This window comes from Eulemur rufifrons, chromosome 27, assembly GCF_041146395.1.
Source record: "Eulemur rufifrons isolate Redbay chromosome 27, OSU_ERuf_1, whole genome shotgun sequence".
Classification (NCBI taxonomy): Eukaryota; Metazoa; Chordata; class Mammalia; order Primates; family Lemuridae; genus Eulemur; species Eulemur rufifrons.
Window position 1 is genome coordinate 20,694,551 of NC_091009.1, and position 22,608 is coordinate 20,717,158.

Here is a 22,608-nt window from a genome sequence, read left to right on the forward strand (position 1 = left end):
CAGGAACTTAAAACAACTATGATTAATATATTAAGAGCTCTAATAGATAAAGTGGACAACATATAAAAACAGATGGGTAACATAAGCAGAAAGATGAAAGTTCTGAAAAAAGTATCAAAAAGAAATGCTAGACAGCAAAAACACTAACAGAAATGAAGATTGCCTTTGATGGGATCATTAGTAGACTGGACATGGCTGAGGAAAGAATCTTTGACCTTTACGATATGTCAATAGAAACTACCAAAATAGAAAGGTAAAGAGAAAAATGACTCAACAAAAAAGAGGTGAATATCCAAAACTATGGAACAACTACAAAAAATGTAAATATGTATAATAGAGCTACCAGCAGGAGAAGAAGAGAACATAACAGAAGAAATATTTGAAACAATGATGACTGAGAAGTTTTCCAAATTAATGTCAGACACTAAACCATACATCCAGGAAGCTCATAGAATACCAAGCAGGGTAAATACAACAATAACAACAAAACAAATGAGTATGGCTTTTATCAAAGAGTCCCAAGACAACAGATGCTGGCGTGGATGCAGAGAGAAAGAAACATTTATACACTGTCAGTGGGACTGCATTTAGTACATCCTGTATGGAAGGTAGTATGGAGACACCTCAAAGAACTAAAAGTAGATCTACCGTTTGATCCAGTAATCCCACTGTTGGGTACCCAAAGGAAAAAAAGTCATTTGATCAAAAAGACACTTGCAATCAAATGTTTATTGTAGCACAATTCACAATCACAAAGACGTGGTGGAATAAACCAGAGTTCCCATGAATACATGAATAGATTAACGAAATATGGTATATGTACACAATAGAGCACTATGCAGCCATGAAAAATGGTGAACTAATACATTTTCTAACAACCTGGATGGAACTGGAACCTATTCTTCTAAGTGAAGTGTCTCAAGAATGGAAAAACAAACACCACATGACTCACGGTTAAATTGGAGCTAATCAAGTAACAGTCACATGCACATATGGAAGTAAAACTCAACGGAAATCAAGCCAGTGAGAAGGGGGCTGAGGGGATGGGCAAATTCACACCTAACAGGTATAATGCACACTAGTTCCAAATACAAACAGAAGCCTAAGAAGCTTAAATAAAGTCAATAGCAAAACAAATCTACCGGTTTATGAAAACAATCTTATATAGTAACTCAATTAGTTTTCTCACAGGAATGCAAGTATAATTTAAGATTAGTAAATCTATGTCATAAGTCATTTAGTAGCCATATTGGTTGTTAAAGCAACTGTTGCAGTATTGCAGTTCTTGTGTTCAAGTAACCCTTACTTTTACTTGATAGTCCCAAAGCATAAGAGTGATGCTAGCAATTCAGATACACCAAAGAGAAGCCATGAAGTGCCTACTTTAGGTCAAAAGGTAAAAGTTCTTGGCTTAGTAGTGAAAGAAAAAAATTGTATGCTGAGGTTGCTAAGATCTACAGTAAGAATTACTCTTCTATCCTTGAAATTGAGAAGGAAAAAGAAATTTGTGCTAGTTTTGCTCTTGTACCTCAAACTGCAAAATGTATGATCATAGTGCATTTTGAGTCCTTAGTTAAGATGGAAAAGGCATTAAATTTGTGGGTAGAAGAAAACATGTTATGATTGACAGCAGTTGGTTTTGGTACTATCTGTAGTTTCAGGCATCTATTGTGAGTCTTGAAACCTATCCCTTGCATGTAAGTGGGGACTTATTATTAAAGTTGGATGTTACTGGCGGTAAATGAAAGAGCAAAATTGTTTGCTTCTTTACTATTTATAAATTTATCTTAAATATTTCAATCTGGTTTTCCTGAAATACAATAAAAAGATTTATAAATCTATCAGGAATATATCATCTGTGTTTAGTATCCACGCTACTGCTAAAGACAGAGTGGAGGTGACTCTATTCAGTATAGAATAACCATTGCTAAATTCATGATTACTGTGTATGTTTATGGTTTTACTGTGAAGATTGATCATTTGCTAGCTTTATTCATTCAACAAATATTTATTAAATGCCTTCTATGTGTAGAGCATTATGCTTGAGTACAGCCATTATGTCTTGATTACAGATGCAAGTATTTGAAAATATTGAAGGACCTTCATTTGTGAAATTCAAAAAAGATTCCCTGGCAGACACTAATTACTGTAATAAATAGAGATGACTTTGGTGTAAACAAATGATTCAGGCTGACAATTAGTAATTAACAAATAATATAATATCATAGAGACTTTCAGTCTTAAAAGAAAAATTTTAATGCAGCAATACTAATGAAAGGATATTTTATTTACTAGTGTAGTACTCAAGTCTAATACTAGACAAAATTCCAATATAAAATAGCTTTATTCAAATAGTAACCCAAAGCATTTTATGTCAGTTGACTAAGTTTAAAGGAACTTTAAAAATTAAGTGACAGCAATGATATATTATGCTTCTTAATATATTAATCCATATGTGTATGATACATTATTTAGAAGAGTTTCATGTAAAGAATGTATTAATATAATGAATCCGTTTTTTTTTTTCTTTGAGTTCCTTTATAAAATAGTGCAGATTACACTATACAAATGTGATCTGTATTACAGGCCACATTTCCTGCGATATCAATAGGGTTAAACTATTATGATTGCAATAAAATAGAATTGCTTTGTTCCAGGCACTATCCACAAACCTGAACACACCTTAAAGTCCTCCTCTGGATTCTTAGGAGAACCTGGTGTGTCCACATGTGTCTTTCCTATTTAATACCCTGAACAATCTCATAATTAAAAAGGAAGAAAGAATAAAGAAGGATAGGCAGGCCAAAGAAGAAATCGAATACCAAACAATGTACAGTATTCAAAATTAACAAATAAGAATCCAGACCCCCTAATGCAAATGGTTCCATCTCATTCAACCATGAGATATAGTTAGGTCTGCATCCACAAAGCATATATGCACGAACTTGTGCTTAAATGTACATAGACTATGCACATATATATGTATAATACTTGTATGTTATATATAATACTTTATATATTCCATATAATGCTTTTATATATATTACACATATACAATTTGTAGACTGAAGAATTATCGAAATAATTCTGCCTACAGTACAGTCTGTTTTTCCAAATGTAGATTTTATTTTGATGTTATTAAAATTTGTTTTGTTCGATGATATTCCAATCCTCCATTTCATTTTGCCTGCAGAATTACAGATTAGGAATTGCTTGAATTCGAAAACTTCTGAAAATATCCACTGCATATTGATAGTTGAAATATCAGATAGGCACTGTATAGTAGGTGTTTATGATCATATTGTCACCTGTGTCTGATCTGTCTGTATTGTCCAATAGTATAAGTAGTTATTTAATTTATGCTATTAATTTCAGTACCAAGAGAGCAGGTAAGTACAGTGCATATGTGGACACTTTAATTATATAAGAATTTCTATCCAGGGAAAAGATAATTACTGAAAAAGGAACATGCCATTGAAGGATAAATACATGATCATTTCTTTATTCTCAATGGCAATGCATGGTAATTGTTACGTAATAATCCACAGGTAGAAATCCACAGGTAAAATATTATTGCATTTACCTTTAAACCTTTATTGTTGCTATTCAGTCATATGCTAGTTACCTTAAGGTACAGTCCTGTAACACATCATAAATGCAAACAGTCTTTTAGGTCATTCACTCATGCATGCATCAAGTATATATTGATCACTTACCATGTGCAAAGCACTGTGCCATTTTCTGTCTAGATTTTCTCTCTAGTTGGGCACCTTATCTATGCCCCCCAATCTATCATTGGTAATAAATCAAGTTTAGCTAACATTACCTTTACTAGTGGAGCATTAGAGCTACCTAGGGAAACTTCTATTGGAAAAAGATGCACTAAAGTCTTTATGTTTATAAAGATGATTTCTCTAACTAGTAGAAAAAAGAAATTACCCTGAAACCACATCATTAAATTACACCTGAACTGCTACAGCCAAAGGAAAGGGGAAGCTATGAATAGAGGCAGAGGATAATTACTATTATTAGAGATTTAGGCTCTTAACATTTCCAACATGTGTGGCTGGCTTCTCCTGATGAGAAAGGAAAAATTTACAGACTTCCAGAGGGTCTCTAGTTCGTTTAGGCCATTTGGGAATAGTTTAACAAATTACTTCTCTTATTATAGTTCAGTAAGTAGTGCTATACTGACATCTGAAAAGTGAGCATTTTATAATCTCTTACTTTGAAGCAGATTGCCTTCCTCACCCTCCCACATAGGCAGGGGCTGTCTCCATACCTGGAATGGAATAACTCCATCCTTGGGTTTCCAGGGCTACTGTGCAGTTTAAACTCTGAGCAGAAAGTTAGGATGAACAGAGCCACAGTGAATCCAACTCAAACCCTCCCTCCCTCAGAGACCATTTTCTATCCCTGGAGCCATTATAACATAGTGATTAGAAGTGAGGGCTCTGAAGGAGAACATGTAGATATATAAACTGAGTGCCTACTATATGCTAGGGTGTCTAGGCACTGGGAATATAATGATGATGAAAAAAAATAACAAACATTGCTGTCCTCAGAAATTTTTCTATTCTAGTTTTCATTGTAATGAGTAACCATGGAAAATTATTAAACTCCTTTATTCCTCAGTTTCCTCATTTGTAATATGGAGGTAATAGCAACTCCTACTTCCTGGGTTGTTGGAAAGATTTAGTCGGCTAATAATAAAATACTTAGGCCCCATACTGTAAGTCTTAGCTATTCTTATTGCATTGAAAGCATTGCCTTAGGAAAAGATATTTGTTGGCATTCTATTGTTTACAGAAGAAAGAAAGGGAAGTAATTCTCTCTCTCTCTCTTTCTCTTTTTTGCTAGAGTCAGGAATGGAGAAAATGAATTTACTGATAAAAACGAGCTCTTCTTGCATCATCCATTCATTCTTTATTCATTCATGCATTCATATGATCATTCCCTCAATCAAACATTTATTAAGTAATTATAGTTTTCTAGGTATTATGCTAGGATTCGTTAGATCAATAAAATCTAGTTCATGCTTGAAGAAGCTCAGAATCTAATAAGGAAAACCAATAAGTAAACTTTTATAATATTCTATAATTGCAGTGACTTTAGAAGCATAGACATAATGCACTTTTCTCTACAAAGGTGTAATAAATTAAGGCAACATCCATAGTTGTCCTTTATGCCCTGAAAAATTTAGCCCATACGGTATATAGTAGCCTTAAGAAAAAATAAAGGATCATTTCATTTGTTTACCATTATTGGGGAATTCTTGTAAATTTTCCAGATGGGACTTTTTAATAGAAACATTTAGGCTGGGGGGTGGTGGCTCATCCCTGTAATCCGAGCACTTTGGGAAGCCAAGGCAGGAAGATCCCGTGAGACCACCAGTTGGGAACATAGTGAGGCAACCCCATCTCTACAAAATATAAAAAGATTAGCTAGTGCGCACCTTTAGTCCCAGCTACTTGGGAGGCTGAGGTGGGAGGATCATATGAGACCAAGTGTTGGGGGCGTCAGTGAGCTATGGTCAGGCCTGGGTGACAGAGCAAGACCCTGTCTCTAAAAAAATAATAATAAATAAAAATAAGGTAGAATAAATAAACACAAAAATATTTGAATCCATTTTTAGAAATCATTCAAAACCAGATTCTTCATGGCTCTGTTTATTTAACCTATGAATGCTGAACACAAGTTGTTTTTGATAACTGTTGGTCATCACTATGAACTCAAGCTTTCAAAGGGCATTGAGTCTGTTGGACACTAAAAGCTCTCCCATCAGTACCTTGCAGGACAATCTCTCCTCAACCTTCATAAGGATTTTATGTATCTTCAGGAGAACATTTTCTTCCTCCTTTCTTCAAAGATATATAATAGGTATTTAAGAATATTGGATAAGTAATTGAATAAATGAGTTGCTCCTATAGTTAAATTACTTAAAAATTTCCTGTATGTAAGTTTGCACATTCTCTGTAAATTTGAAGGTGTTAAGAATAATCAAAATTGAAACCAATGGGAGCAGAGTTGATAAAAATGCTTTGGAGCCTGTGGATTATCTTTGAAAGATTATCTTTGCTAGTCTGTAATAGTAACACAAGACCACTGTATTGCAGTTTAATAATCCAGAGGAGAGAAATGTCATTGTGTATTATTAGAATATAATGTAATAAAATAAATTTCATCAGTACCTTCTAGATTCAATGATTATTCTAAGACTTTCATACCTGAACATGTCAAAGTATTTGGCTGCAACTTAGTGGAGTTGATCAGTAGCTTTTACGAAGCTATCCAAATGAAAGCAGCTAAATTAATCTGTGATAAAGGTCCTTGACCCTGATATAGCCATTGTCTAATCTTATAATTTGAGCATCCAGGGACATATCAAGGGGAATCCAGTTATTACAGAAGAAACTGAAACATAATTGAAAGTGACAAATGATCAACTGGAGATTAGGAAAACATTAAATAGAAAATCTTTTGCTTCAGGAGCTGCATAAAATATAAGATATATACATAGTTCTAGATTTTAAATGAAAATTTATGATCATTGATAAAAAGACATGAAATTATGAAAATTCAAAAATGTACTTACCAATTATTATTTATTCCATGGTTCTCCTTGTATGATCTGAAAGGAGTTGTGAAGAAAGATGATTATGGGGCCAAAAATTTAACAGTTTCATTAAACTTTATAATCCAAGGATAGACTCTAAAGCATTCCTTCTGTCTGTCTGTCTTGGTAAACCATGCAAAATGATAATAGCACAGTTTCATCTATAGGATCAAAGGCCAAAATAGGTATTGGTGTGTCATTTAGTTGTGGATGTTTTAAATCAAATTATAAACAGAAATTTATGTGTCATCTCTCAAAATGTTTACTTCTGTACATTAATCTCATTGTTTTGAAAAAGAATTATATATTTTAAGAATTAAATTCTGTTTCCTAGTAATTCATAAACTCTTTTAGCCTACATTGTACTTGAAAACAGAATGATTTTATCTGTAGTTTCTTGCTCATCTGTGTGTAATTTAAAACTGGAACATTTTAATTTTCTTAGTTTTTCTTAGTGAAATGTTGCATGCAGATGATGTATAATTTTCTCGTAACCATCCATGCAGTGACATTTTTTGCTCTCAGTTTTTAAATACATTAGTAATAAATATACACTACAGAAAACAATAAAGTTATAAAAAGTAAAAGTCATTTGTAACCCTACCCCCATGGGTAATCTTTCCAAATATGCTTAGTTTATATACTTTCAGACCTTATATTATTATTATAAATAAATCTATATCATCTCATCTGTCTGTGTCTCTTCTTTTTTTCCCCCCCTTTTGAGATAGGTTCTCTGTTGCCCAGCCTAGAGTGCAGTGGCATCATCATAGCTTGCTGCAACCTCAAACTTCTGGGCTCAAGCAATCCTTCTGCCTTAGCCTCTTGAATAACTGGGACTATAGGCGCACGCCACCAAATGTGGCTAATTTTTCTATTTTTTGTAGAGGTAGGTTCTCGCTCTTGCTCAGGCTGGTCTTGAACTTCTGACCTCGAGCAATCCTCCTGCCTTGGCCTCCCAAAGTCCTGGGATTACAGATGTGGGCCACTGCACCCTGCCTGTCCTCTCTATCGTCTTAAAGTTGTATCTCTGTATCCATATCTATAGATAAATCTATCTTCATCTAGAAATAGGATTATACTCTGTATATTATTTTAAAATTCAAACTGTATTATGAATATTTTTCTACATTGTGTTTATACATGTTTGCATTATATTTAAGATTTAGGACATTTTAAAACCATTCTCTTACTTTTCAGTATTTAACTTGTTTCCTTTTCCTCACTGTTATAAACACTGCATTATAAAAAAATCTCAAGTGGGTTTAAAAACTATTTTCTTAAATTCTTCATGGATTTCTGGGTCTAATGGAATGTACACATATATTGCTTCTAATAGGAGTGAATAAACTACACTCCCAGGACTAGTTGAACTGGTCTTTTCTGCAAATTCTTGTCATCCTGGTGTTACATTATTTAAAAAAAAAATCTTAATTTAAGAGTTGTAAAATGATAGCTATGTTTGTTTTCTTCAGGAAAACATAATATGTTATCCATATTTCTGAGATTATTTTATTCTCCGCAAAAGGAAGGGCAGCCATTTCTAATAACAAATAGTTGGTAGGATCAAGACTGCTCCATTAGGTCAGTGGCAAAATACCTCTTTGATTGTAAACATCAAGAAGGATTGTGTCTTTGGTGCATTGATAGAGCATTCAGTCCAGTCTTATTTACAATAAGGGTTTTTGATAATGGCTTTTAGGGTGACCATAAGTATAAAATATCAAATGAGATTTTTTAAAGATCATAATCAAAAAGCAAAAGTGTCTTCATAGAAACAGCAAAGGAATGCTTTTGCTGGATTTGCTCCACTAACTCATGCAGGCAACATCCCAAACTCAAACAGCCAGCAGTTGTTTTGCAGAAGACAAACTGCATCTGAAATCAGTGTGACAGGGCCACAGGTTCCATTGCATCACTTCCACCAACTTGGTTTCAAGAAAGCACAACTTAAATAATAAATATACTACCGCAGAGTGAGCAAATTCTTCAATATGAGTATTTTGAAGTAAAGAGAAACATGGGCTTAGGGCCATTGTCTTGTAGCAAAATTTTGCCTAATTTTGCCTTTGGCCAAAGTTTTACAATGGAATAGAGTTTTTAAAGTTGTTCTAGTGCATAATAGGCTTGTTATGTGATTTTTTGGAACTTTTTATTAGTTATACAGGCAGTCTTCTTGCACAACTCTGATGTGCATGAATTTCAGTTACTATAGTTGAGTTAAATAATACCATTCCTCCGACAACATGGTTTAAGTATCAGTTAACATAGGATATTACTGTGAGTAATTATATAAACTGGCTTTTCAGTCCACAGATTACCATGTACATATCAGATGCACGTCATGATCAGTGACCAGTCATGTCTATTTCGAAGTCTGTCAGTGATTGGCCACTGCACATTTATTATTCAGTTTATTCATAGACAAAGAAGCACATGGTTGTGTTGCCTCCCTGTCAGTGACAAACCCAAGTGACCCCTTTATAAATACAAATATTCAAAAAAGGGGAATTGGCCAATAAAGATGAGAGTGCTGTAAAAAAAGAAAATACTGGAAGTGAATTTCGAATTGAATGTAAGTAGAGTTATAGAAGAAATAATCACTATCAGGGTGATTGCAGCCAGAGAAACTCAGTGAAGGCGAGCTTAACATAAATGAAGAAAGTGGTTGCCACAAATAGGGTGAAGATGTCCTGGAGGAAGTAACTGCAGCAAAAAACTTCACATAAGAGGAATTCTCAGATATTTCGCAACATTAAAAGCACAAAGGTTAAAATGACAATTCACAGGGGCTTGGAAAGAAACTTATTCAGTATAGTAAGTTATAGGACAAGATGAAGGCAAGCAAGTTGATGAGATTTTAACAAAGAAATAAAACAACTTAATTTTCCAACTTTGTTATGTTTAACTTACAGAGTAATGAATAATGTTTTACTATTTTTTATTCCCCATTTATAATCAACACTAGGGAGATTTTAATGTTTTAAAGTTTTTAAAGGTCTTGTAACAATTGTAACATCTCTTATTGATTATTACGATCCCCTTGCATGGTTTCTGCTTGCTTCGACACTTTTACAGTTCCACGCTATCATGCCTATAATATGTTATTTTCTGATTTATAAAACACTTTTCAAACCAAAATGGTTGCTGGCTTTTAACTCACTCATTTTAGCTTTACATCTGGTAAAAATACCTGATGCATAAATAAAAAGAAAATCACAACTTTATATTTCTTTATTCTGATATTTATTGTTCTAGTGTGAACGCTGCTTGCCTCTTTATAATGACAAGCCTTTCCGACAAGGTGATCAAGTTCACGCTTTCAACTGTAAACCTTGTCAATGTAACAGCCATTCCAGAAGTTGCCACTACAACATGTTGGCAGACCCATTTCCTTTTGAACACTTCAGAGGTGGAGGAGGAGTTTGTGATGATTGTGAGCATAACACTACAGGTAAGTTGCAAATAATAAATTGCTGACTCAGTCGTTAAAGCCTGTGTGCTGCATCCATATTATTTTAAATTATGTTATTTCTGTATTAACACATTGCTGCACTAGAAAAAAAATTTTTTCTCTTGGGGCCATTGTGTTTTATTAAGGAAATAGAATAAAAACTTCAAAAACAAAATGATCCTTTCTAATTTAATGAAGAATTTATTATTTTTTTGTTTTCTGTGCATGAGTTATGTGCAGCTTGAAAAATAGTTCTCGTGGCTCCCAAGGTGAAGAGACCTGTGAATTACATATGATTCACGAGGCCCAGGGCTGAAAACTAGCATGAATTCAATACAACTCACATGGCAGTTCATGTGTTAAGAATATGCTTTCATAGTGGTATGTTCAAAAACCAAAGCTAGTTCACTAAATCTTCCTAATTCCAAATCATTAGGTAGTTTTCAGAAATATCAGTCTAGTCTTAAACTATATCTTTTTATTAAAGGGTTCACACCATTTGATTAAACCACAAACATATTTTGGATAACTCTAGAATGCTTAGTTTAATTTTATATATGCTTAAAATAAGTTTCCTTGTGTCACCCTTATTGTCCATTATGTCTGGATTCTCATGTGGAAACGCACACATTTATTCAGATTTGTCATGGGCACTTATAACCTGGGAACATTTTTTAAAATGCTAATTAAATACACAAAGTGATAAAGTCCTGTTTTAAAACCACAAAACATTTTGCCTAATAATTGAAAATTACCATTTTTTTTGAAGGGCCAATACGTTACAAGCAGAAATATCGAACATCTGGATTTGTAGAATATGATGGCCCAAGTTTGATGGGTTGGAAGTTGCTATTGTGAAGCATCAGTGAATTTATTAGTCAATTATTGATGACCTAAAATGTCACAAGAACTTGGTTAGGTGCTGGGGATATGCAAATGAACAGGATAATAAATTTTCCTGTCTTTGTATTATTGTATAGGGGGAAAGAAGACTATGCAAGGAACAATTACAAAATTGTCTGATGAGTGCTAAGATAGGGCACGTGTACAGTAGGTGAAGGGGTGAGAGAGAGGAGAACTAGGACAGCAAACTAAAGTTTCTGGTAAGGGAAACATGTTGTGCGTTGGTTTGGAACAGAGAGAAACATGGCACCTTTGAAGAAATGAAAGAAGGACAAATGACAGGTGGTAAGAAGAGATGCTAGGAAGGAAAGCAGGAGCCAAATCATAAAGGGCCCTGTAAGCCATGATAAATAGTTTCACTTCTATCCCAAGATCCATGAGATGCCAATTAAGGGTTTTATCCAGGAAAGGGATGTCATCAGTTTCTTATTTTTAAAAGATCCAGTTGGTTGTAAAGTAGAGAATGGATTGGAGAATGGAGTGGAGTGGGGAATAGCCAAGCATGATTTGGCTCATAGTCCAGGTGAGAAATAATGTAGGAGGACATTTCAAGTATGGATAGAAAGAGGTGTATCCAAGAGACATTTAGGGTGGAAAACTGACAGCATTTTGTGAACAGGATGGAGGTAGGGAAGGAATAAGAGTCCAGACTGATACCTAATGTTCCAGCTCGAGCAATAGGGTCAACATTAGCTCCAGCCATCGAGGTACGAGACACCGGAGGATCGAGCTAAGAGAGAAGATGGCAAATTCTGTTTTGGACACATTCACTGTGTGGTTCCAAGAGACATGGGAGAAACTCTCCTATAGGCAGTTGGAAACACAGTTCTGAAGCCCCTGTCTTCCAGGAAAGCCTTTTGTGATGCCTCACAAAAGATCAGAATCATCCACACACGTTAGTGCCCACTATGCTTATCGGAGTTGGTAAATGTGTATTTATTCTTGTTATTTGGTTAGGATTGATCTTACCCACTAGACTGTAAGAAAGCTCTGTGGGAAATACAGTGTATATTGTGTATTTTGCTCACTACTGTATTCCTCCGCACTTAGCACAGTATTTGGAGCATGGTAATCTCTCAATAAATATTCATTGCATGATCAATAGAGACTTTAAGATAGAAGATACAGATTTGGGAATCATCAGCATATGTAAATGGAAATATTCTAGAAATACTCTAAATCCATTTAATTTTTAATTAGTTCATAGCCAATATCCATCAGAATATGAATTTTCACTTGATTATTTCCATAGCCTTTTAATATTAGGGCAATTTCAGCAATATTTGAGCAAAGTGTTTAAGTTTAAAGGGGAGATTGTTAGCCTTGAGTTTTATTTCAGCTTATTTCAATGGCCTTATATGCTACTCACAATTATGTTAGAGAGTCCTGTAGTTTAGGTTTTTAAAATGATATGACAAGGAAAAATTTATAATTAAATTCTAAACTATAGGAATTACCTGATATATCTAATATATCAGGATTTTCTAATATTTAATATGAAATTTACCTGCTCTATCTAAATATACAGAATTTCTTGTTTATTATTTGAAATGAAAAATAATGCCATCAACAAAGCTTTTGCTTACAATGGTGTTAACTATAGAATAATTATAGAATAATCAGTTGTATTAAAAACAGTCTCCCATTTTATAAGATGGAATTCTGGAAAAATATTTCTAATAGGAGGCACCCACTTTCTTCTAACTATGTAAGTATCATCTACCACACATGTAGAAATTTCCCATACTGTACTTGATTTAGATTAAGTGCCTGGGCCTAGACATAAAGTTTTAAGTTTAGAAATAAACTCTTTCAAAATGCATGGGCCCCCACAAAGCACAGCTTTTTAGAAGTGTGGTATTATATAACAGATGGGGGTTTAATGAAGTAAAGCACAGTTTGTAACAGGTTCATTGTTTCATATGCTCTGGATCACTAAATTGGCAGGTAGAGATGAAAGGTGCATTAAAATGGACGTCCCGAAAATTGTAGAATTCCCTCAAAGGAATACAGTCTTTAATTTTGAATTATGCAGCTGATTTTAATGAATTGGAAGTCATAATGCATAACCTTTCCTTGATGCAGGAAGGAACTGTGAGCTGTGCAAGGATTACTTTTTCCGACAAGTTGATGCAGATCCTTCAGCCATAGACGTTTGCAAACCCTGTGATTGTGATAAAGTTGGCACTAGACACAGCAGCCTGCTTTGTGATCAGGTAAGTTCTGCTCAGTACTGAAGGCAAAGGATTACTCTCTCTGCCAGAAATTTAAGAGAGATTCTACCAGTGGAATTGAAGGCTCTATTTACCAGAAAGTCTTCTGTATATGTTTGCATTTCAAAGAGATGATAACTTTAAGAGTGTTCCCTTGCAACTTATAATATGTACACGATATGTAGGACTACTTAGTTGGTCCTTTGCGTGTAAGAAAGTCCCATTTTAGTTTTAATTTTACAGGTGTCAAAAAAATTGGAGGGTTGGGGTTCTAAGTAAGCAAGTCAATTGAGTATATGTCTCAGAATTATTGGTGAAATAATATTAATAAATGATATGAATAAACAAGGATGGTTTCTCCAAAAATTCCATAGAAGATAGTAAAGCAAAAGTCCCTTACACATAGATCCAAATGGAAATTGTGATAACCTTGCTTCAAAGTTTCTTGTTCCAACTTTCTTTCTTAAGAGTGCAATATATTTTTTTTATAATTTTTAAACATTTTTATTACCTACATCACAAATAATGATGTCTAACTACATGCATACAGATTCTAACTAATGTGGGTCCATATATCCTTCCTCAAGCAGAAGAAGAATCTTCATATTTAAATGTGGTGTGTTCAGCTGGAGTTTTCACCTGTTCTGATAATACTAATAAATGAAAATTATAAAAATAAAGGGCAAAATTACTTTGAAGAATTAATTCAATTATTGTATTAATTTTTAATAGTTATATTTTCTGTTATAAATAATTGAGAATTTAGTGAATAGGAGTATAAACCACAATCTAGTTATAGAACATTTGTTAAAATGTTACATTATGAACAAAATAAGTTCAAGACAAAATGTTTATCATATCATTTTCAGCATGCATTTAAAACTGTTTTCCCAAATAAAAGACAAATATAAACCAGGACAAAATTTATATTCAAATACCTTCAAAGTGACCATGGTGTGTTAATAAGAGAACATTGTATGTGTCATTGTAAAGCTGAAGAGTAGAATAATAATTAATAAAGACAATTTCTACTATTTTTATTTTACAATATTGAGGGACTATTTTCTCAGAAAGCCATACTACAGTTTTCCATATATTGATTAATAAAATCTGACTATATTGTATTATATTTCATCTTTACACATTTACCCTGAATTTTCAGTGTGGCTATGTTTTGCTTGTCATTGAAGTCTCAACTCAAATACTGATACACCTTTTGAGATATCTTTGACCACCCTATTAAAAAACATTCTCAAATCACCGTCTCTCATGTCACCCCATGTTATTTTCATTACGGGCTTTATGAAATTAATTTATTTATTTACGTTTTCCTTCCTCTATCCAGCATAAGCAGAATAGTTGCAATCATATAATTAGCACCCAGTAAATATTTGTTGCATAAATGCTGAATGAACGAAGAGAGATTCTGTCTGAGCAGTGATCCTATAGTCAGATTGTCATTCAGAATGGCCATTATAATAATCTGAACAATTTCCACTTAAAGAACAGCTCTTCTCTCTGAAGAGCTAAGGTCAAGGAAGTTTGGTATATACTATTGAAATACTGTGAACTAAAGTTCTACCTCTCATAACCTCAATTATGTGTTTATAAGCCACATGGATTCAAGTACAGCAGATTGGTTTCTCAATTCCACAATTCGAATGTGAAAGAAATAAAATGATTTTTCTGAGCTCAAATTTCTATTTCAAGTTTATCTTACTCAGGTGGTAGACAATTTCGGATGGTTCTGTGCTTGTACATATTTAACAACTGAGTATCTGAGGGAAAAAAAAAACAAGCCTTCCATAGTCAAATTCACGTTACCAGTGAGATGTCACTAAACATGGAATTGAGAAGAGATGTATTTAATGTGCTCTTATGAGCCAGTGCAGACCCCAGCAAACTATTGACTCCGGATCTCTTTTTCCACCTCTTGTAGGGTAGTTTTAATTCTTGGGTGGACTTGTGGAAGAGTATACCTTGTAAAAGCAGGATATCTGTGTAGATAGGCACTTTTTTGTGTAGATGTTCTTTTTCAAGTTGGGCAAGTTATCCTCTATTCCTAGTTTTGAGAGTATTTATCATGAATGGAGTTGAATTTTGTCAACTACTATTTCTGCATCACTTCTGATCATGTGATTTATTTTTAGCTTGTTACTCCGATGGATGACATTAGTTGATTTTCAGATATTGAACCCACATTGCATTCATTTAGTAAAACCAACTTGGTCTTTGTGTATAATTTTTTACAAATATTGCTGAATTCTATTTGCTAAAATTTTGTTAATAATTTTACATCTATATTCATAAGAAATATTGCTTTATAGTTTTCTTTTTACATACTGTGTTTGGTTTTGCTATCAGGGTAATACTTTCAAAAAATGAGTTAGGTGGTCTTCCTTTTTTTTCTGTAAGAGGCTCAGAACTGTTGCTAATTACTTTTTAAAGGTTTAGTAGAATTCCCCAATAAAATTATAATATATGGAATTTCTTTGAAGAAAGAAAGAATTTATAATGAATTCAAAGCATACTTCATACAGATGCTTTTGTATATTGATAATTTTCGACATGCAAAAATATAGCTTAAAATACATAAAAGGAAAGACATACTTTAAAATATTAACATTTTTCTTGGTTTTAAAAGCATTTTTCCTTCTTTAAAAGTTTTTACAAATTTGCTTTATTATAGTTTGAAAAACAACAAAGAGAATTTTCATTAAATCTGATATGTAGTCAGAGAATGTAATATGAATGGAAATAAAAATGATAGAACTGTTTTGTAACCTTAAAACCTCCACATTATCTATCTCTAAATTGCAATCATGTTTTGCCTTAATTTTTATTTTTTTCTCATGCTCCAAGTACAAAGCATATAGGCTGTTGTGACATGTGGAAATATTGTGTCAAGTACACCGTGCCTGAATAATGTTATAAAAGATTTCTAAAAGTGTTTACTGTCATTATCAATGGGATAACAGAATACACACTAAGAAAGTTGTCAACAATGTCAGAATTATAAACTGTAAAGTTGAAGTCAAGGACACTTTTAAAATTCATGCAATTGCAATCCTTAATAATATTAGGGAGCATACAAGGAAATTAGGCAGGAGTTCAAGTCTTATTTTGTTATAATAACTTAGGAATCAAGCCAGCCCCAAATGGCCTGAGTGACTGTGTCATGCGCTCTGTGTTCTGGAAGGGAACTTTCCCTTTGGCACTTGTCATTTGAAACTCAATCCAATCTCATAAGATATGGCATGTCTGCTTTATTCTTCATAAGAAATGTTGTAATTCTTCCTCGTGTGAATGCCAAGATCTTGAGAATGGCATGAAGTAATGCTCTGAGTCACAGATCCCAAAAATACCGATGCCAAAGTCAAGACACAGAGAACATCTAAAGTACAATAATGATATTAATATTAATAGGAGAGAGGGAAATGGAGAGTCATAATTATTGTTGAGGAGTTATTAATATGGGAGTCCCTACATCCCCAGGGCTACTACGTGAGTGTACAATTTGTCTTTGTAAATTAGAGTAGTAAACAATTTATGTCTGTGTCATGCAATTGTCTGCCTCTGTATTTTTCTTTTGTCTCTGTCTTTTTGAGAGCAAGAGCTTCCAGTACTTTCATTAAATCCGAAAGGGATACATGAGCCAAAAAAGATGATAATTCAATGCACTGTGTAAAAGAAATCCGTTTATCTTGTGAGCAGTATTGGTTGTGAGTACAGGTACATGTAATGTGAATTTTCTACAATACCACTGCACTACCGTCTTGTTTCCTTGAACTCAGTGCATGACTTACTTGACAAGTGTCCTAAGTTGGAGGATGACTGTCTTCTTCCTTCTTCTCATCTAGTGTGACTTAAGTCCAGATGAACCAGATAGAGTTCCAGGCCTAGATGATGCTTTTTCTGTACCTTGAGTTATCTGGAAAAGGGTCTTTGAACCCACATCTAAAGTGTGCATGTATCTAGAGATCTCAGTCTGCTCCTGACACCAAGGTAGGAGTAATCTGTCTGGCACCACCTTGCCCTCCCCAGACCCTGCCACCCACACATTTGCTGGTGTCCCCGGAGTGCCTGCTATAGCCACCTCCACAGGTGATGCTCATAAGGTAGGGAGATTTCAGTGAAAGCCCCTAGCATATGGCCAGACTCACGTGAAAGGCCTGCAATAAATATTGTCTGAGTGCTTTCCTGCTTGGGAGTTTCTCCATCCCTGCTACCTTCTCTCCCTCTTACTTTGCTGTGTTCTTGGATAGAGCTGAGGAAGGCATCAGAGTTCGGCCACCACAGTCAACGTGGAGGTTGTCAGCTGGAGCAATGCTTTTCAAACTTTCAATGTGCATGTGACTTTCCCAGGTATCTTTTTCCAAGGCAGATTCTGATTCAGGAAGTTTGGGGATTGGGACTGAGAGTCTATATTCTGAAAGTACTCAGGTGATGTGATTGCTGCTGGCCTATGGATTACTTTTTAATAACCAAGGAGTTAGAACATTGTCTATGGAAGATACATAGATGAAAGAAGCTGGGTGTAGACGTGGTGGGGAGGGAGGAGGGGGAGGTGTGAGTGTGTACTTGTGCACACAGGTATACACTCGGTCAGGTGTGGGTTCACTTTGTTCCATGCTCTGACTCCTGTCTTAAAAGCAAATGTTTTCCTAAGTTTTCCAAACCACTGAGCCTCTGTTAAATTAGGATTGAATTGTGCCCTAAGTTGTATCTTCAAAATTAGAGGATTTAAACCTAAGCCATTTTAAAAAGTGGAAATAAAAGACAATAAAAAAGAGAATCAAAAAGTTGGTTGAAAACTGAAAATATAGCTGTAATTATAGAAAAAGCGAGAAGAATGGTTGATTGCAATGCTCAATAAGGCATCAATAATCATTAGAGTGCTGTAGTAACACCAGAACAGAGAGAAATGATTAAGAGACATTTTAAAAAGAGATGAATAAGGAAGGAGACTGGGGTTGAAATGAGTTAGATGAAATGGAAAGGCATCAATGAAGGAAGTATTTCTTCGCCCAACCCATGGAAGATTAAATCACAAGGAATAGGGACCCTCCTCAAGAAAATTGATTGTTCTGCCAGAGTGGTAATTTTCATGGAAATACATTGAAATTTTGAGCAGAATATACTTTCTCTGTGTAATGTACCATTGTCTACAGTTCATCCAATACTTTCTCATCTCTCTGAACTAGGCGTTTTTTCATTAATTACTGCAACATGTCCAAAAGTCACCATGTGAATTTTCCAGAAATACATTACCTTATATTTTGTATAACTCTAATACTTAATGTATAGATAGAAGAGAGGGAAGTAATGCGTACGTTTCCTTAGCATGAGTTTCTGAGTTCCTATGAGGAACTTGACCCTGAAATAGTATGTGATGTATGGATATTGTCTACGTGCCTTAAAGTGGTGAAGGATATGAAAGGCAGGGGGGTTTCCTTGAGCTTAAATGGAGACGTGAAGGTCTGGGCACAAGCCGTGTGATCTCTCTTTCAGAGAATTAGGAGAGATAAATTGTATTTTTCATGCAGCCGGTAAACTGAGCAATAACTGATTGTCCTCAGATTGTAGAGGGTGAGATTCACAAGGGTAGGCACAAAGGTCCTGGGGTATACATCAGAAAAGAAGGGAAAAATGAATCTTAGCTCACAAGGAAAGCTAGCAATAAAGGGAGTTACCCAAGAATCAAGGTTGCGACAAACTGCCTGGAAGTGACATAGGTGGAGATGGAATTGAGGTGAGGTTCTCAGCCTCAGCTTGAGTTCCACATGTTTGGAGACATCTGACATCTTTTTGGGAACAGACTTATCCTAAGGGCCAAATAATAATACCTCAGGTATTTAAGGCTAGATTAAAGAGCCCTGATAGCATTGGCAGAAGCATTAGGCAGTGATTGGATGCCGGATGAATGGAGTTAACTGATACGTGTAAGATAACATGACTTAAGGCCCATTGCACTGCTACCAATAGCAATGCAGCTACAGCAGGCTAACCAGATGTAACAAACCCCCAAATGTTTGGTGGCTCAAACAATATAGAGGTTCATTTCTCTCTCACGTACCTCTCCAAGACAGCTGTTCCTAGTTGTTTGGTGGCTCTCTTCTGTGTGACAATTTAGGGCACAGTCTCCTTCCATTGCCTGGCTCTGCCTTCCACTGGGAAAGGAAAAGACAATATGGAAAAAAAAACCAAAAGAAAAACAAAAAAATTGCACTTTTTAAAAGCTTTGGTCCAAAAGAGGCACATATCTCTTTTGCTAGCGTTCCACTGGTGACAGCTAGTTACGTGGCTACTAGTTACATGGAGGACTGGAAAAATATAGTCCCTGGCTGGGTAGCCACTTCCCAGCCACAGTTGTATCCCATGGAAGGGGGCTCGGGGTTGGTGGGGACCCTGCCATCTCTGCTCACTGCCTGTGTGACAGAAGGTGTAAGTCAGGGGCATTCTCCTCTACGTACAGGATAGAGTGGCTTCTGTGTAATGAGGACCCCTGAGAATAGAGTAACTCATCAGAACCTTGAGGTTGCCAGGCCATTAATATTGGTGGCAGTGCCTGCTTCGAAGTAGACACTGTCAGAGTGGCAGAGTCACCTGTGAAGGCACAATACAGCTTGCACGCAAGATGAAAAGACTTGTTGGTGAGCATATGCCTGAGAGAGGCCCCAGGGAAAAGGAAATGAGAAAACAATCACTTGCCCCCTAGTTGTTCCCAGAGGAGGCGGCTAGGAGGGGAATTAAACATAAAGAGTATTCATTGCATAGAGGTTGCTCAGGGATCATAGATTTGGAAGCAATTTCAAAGTATGAGTATTTTAAGACTTTTGACAAGAGCAGCCACTATAAGGTGTATATAATTTCTTGGGGTTATGATTAAAAGGTGAAAATATCTTTTGTTTAGGTAGGTAGGTAAGTAGACCCACATAGACAGATACGAGAATAGTGAGTTTATTTAAAAAAATCAGTGACTACATCATAGTGACGCTTTGTATGTGCTTTTTGATGATACTGACTTGTGCAGGAACAGAATATAGTCAGCAGTCAGCCTCTGCCTTCCCTGGCCTCCAAAACCAACGTGCTGATCATTTCCAAAGGAAGGTGCATTCCCAGAATCAAGGGAGAAGCGATGATGAGGGTGCTAGGTTCCCTGGTATTCTCCAGGAGTAAGGAATGGTCTCAGCTCTGGTGGGCCAAAGGACCTGGTCTCCACTTTGCCCTACCTTGCTGTTTTGGTGCCATGCGTGAGACTGCCACATTCTGAAGTGTGTAAGACAGATTGCAAAGAATGCGTAAGGATGGAAACTAGTCTGTAAGAGTTGCATAGGTTCCATTTGTTTCGCATTTGTCCTGTGCAAAGAAATATGCCAAGCATTTCAGCCAATGAATTCAGTCCTTACCAAAGCTCGTAAAGTAGTTACTAATTTAGCCACTGTGTAGTTGGGGACACTGAGCTTCAGCAAAATGAGATAAGATCACACAGGTAATAAGGAGGTAGTGCAGAAATTCGAAACTTGTATTGTTTATTTCTAAAACCCAAGGTCAACCTGAGATCAGAGACATGGGGTTCTTACTTAAATACGTGTTTCCAGCACGGTGGAGAGTGCCTGGCACATAAGAGGAACCTCGCCCTACAACTCACACTATCCAAAAGTAGGAAGGAAATAAACTCATTTGTTTGTGGGTCATTATACCAAATCCTATTAATTTAATCCTAAATATTAAACAAAATTCCTAAATATTTAGGAAATAACAATGTTTACATAATTGAATGACAAATTAATTTCTTGGAACCAATACAATCCTTGAATGGAAATTTGGTTGATACTAATTAATGTACCTCCCTTAGTGCTTAATGTCCCAAGGATCCAGCTTATTATCTTACACAGAACCCAGGAAATTTGAATATTTTGTAAAGTTATTTTTTTTAAAGTTGATTTATTCATTTTCTTTATCATCTCAGATGGACACCTGCCTCTGAAAATATATTTGGAACATACATTTTCACTTGTTCAGTTAACACTATAGCAAGCAGGCATTCTCCTATGTAAGTTCGTAGCAACTTTTATCACTTTTACTAAAATAAAACAAAAAAAGGTAGTTAAACCACATGAGTTAACTTTCCTAAAAGTGTATTTTTATACAACATTAACTATAGACATGGAAGATACATTTATTCATGTTGGAGATAAATGCTACTATGAGATCTTTCATTTTGATAAAGTCAAAACACCATCTTATTAATAACTACTATATTAATTTTGTAGCAAATTACAATAAGACCATGCTGTATAGTTGTGCCATTCAGATGACATTTATGAAATGCTCTAATTTAACATGGTGACATATATTACATGCATCTTTTATAAGTTATAGCTTATAATCTCTGAGTGAAATAGACCTAAACCAGGCAAAAAAAAAAAAAAAAAAGAAAGAAAGAATGATGCAATATGAAATTATACACCTTTGAGAACTAGAAGGACTATAATTACATTGCTTCCTCTTAAAACCTTTCAAGTATGTAACTATTGCTGGGAACAGCAGAATGTGGGGAACCTCTTTTACATCTTTTCTATCTTGAACACTCCAAAGATTGAGAAAAAAATGTATTGCGCTTCTACTCTTGCTTTATTTGAGCATACTTCAGAATTTTACCTTTTTGCGCACTCCTTAGAGATTATGGTGGGGTAGTTTAGAAAGAAGTTTCTTGGAAATGCCTTCTGGAGAGAGAGGGGTGCTATAAAAGTATACCAGCCTGATAAATGATAGGCATTGTAGAATAGAAAAGAAAAGACATTTTGGGTTTACACCAATGTAGAAGCTTTTCTTCTCAAATGAATATTTTCGACAGCTGAGCAAGATGATAAACAGCAGTATCACAAAACACTTAAATGGAAACAAGTATTATGATGTACATTATTCACCTGGCATTCTCCAATTCGTGACATTTATATGTGGCAGAACCCACTGAAGATTTATTTATTTTTGAAGTGGAATGAGTACCTTACAAAGAGGTAGCCTGTTACATTCATGTGGACTTCTCTTCTCTTGAGAGGCAGAAGCTTAAGGAAAGAAGTCATTGTATCTATCTTAGTAATATGTAGCAATTCTCTGGATCCCCATCTTAGGTCTGAGTAAGCTCCCAGCAGGTAGAATATACTGTGTAAATATAGACAAATAAATATAGCTGTAGATGTATATGTATTTTTCCTTATAAGCACCAGTGGTACTGCAAATGATTAGATATTTCATAAATGCCTTTTTAAGAAAGATATTGCTGGAACCAGTCTATTTATAGAGTTTATATTCAGATGCTTGGTAGTATAAATACTCCCATATTGGTCCAGTTTGGAAAGATTATGTTTCTCTGATGCTCAGTGATAGACCTACATTTGAATGAGATGCATGATTAA

General features: G+C 35.1%; 1 protein-coding gene across 2 annotated transcripts in view; it reads left to right on the forward strand.

Annotated features, from left to right (window-relative positions):
- Positions 1–22,608, forward strand: part of USH2A (usherin) — a 611,994-nt gene that overhangs the window by 78,114 nt on the left and 511,272 nt on the right. For both annotated transcript variants that reach the window (XM_069459265.1, XM_069459264.1), the window contains 2 exons: positions 9,875–10,070; positions 13,059–13,189. In XM_069459265.1, the coding sequence (XP_069315366.1) occupies positions 9,875–10,070; positions 13,059–13,189 (327 nt within the window). The remainder of the gene's footprint in view (positions 1–9,874; positions 10,071–13,058; positions 13,190–22,608) is intronic.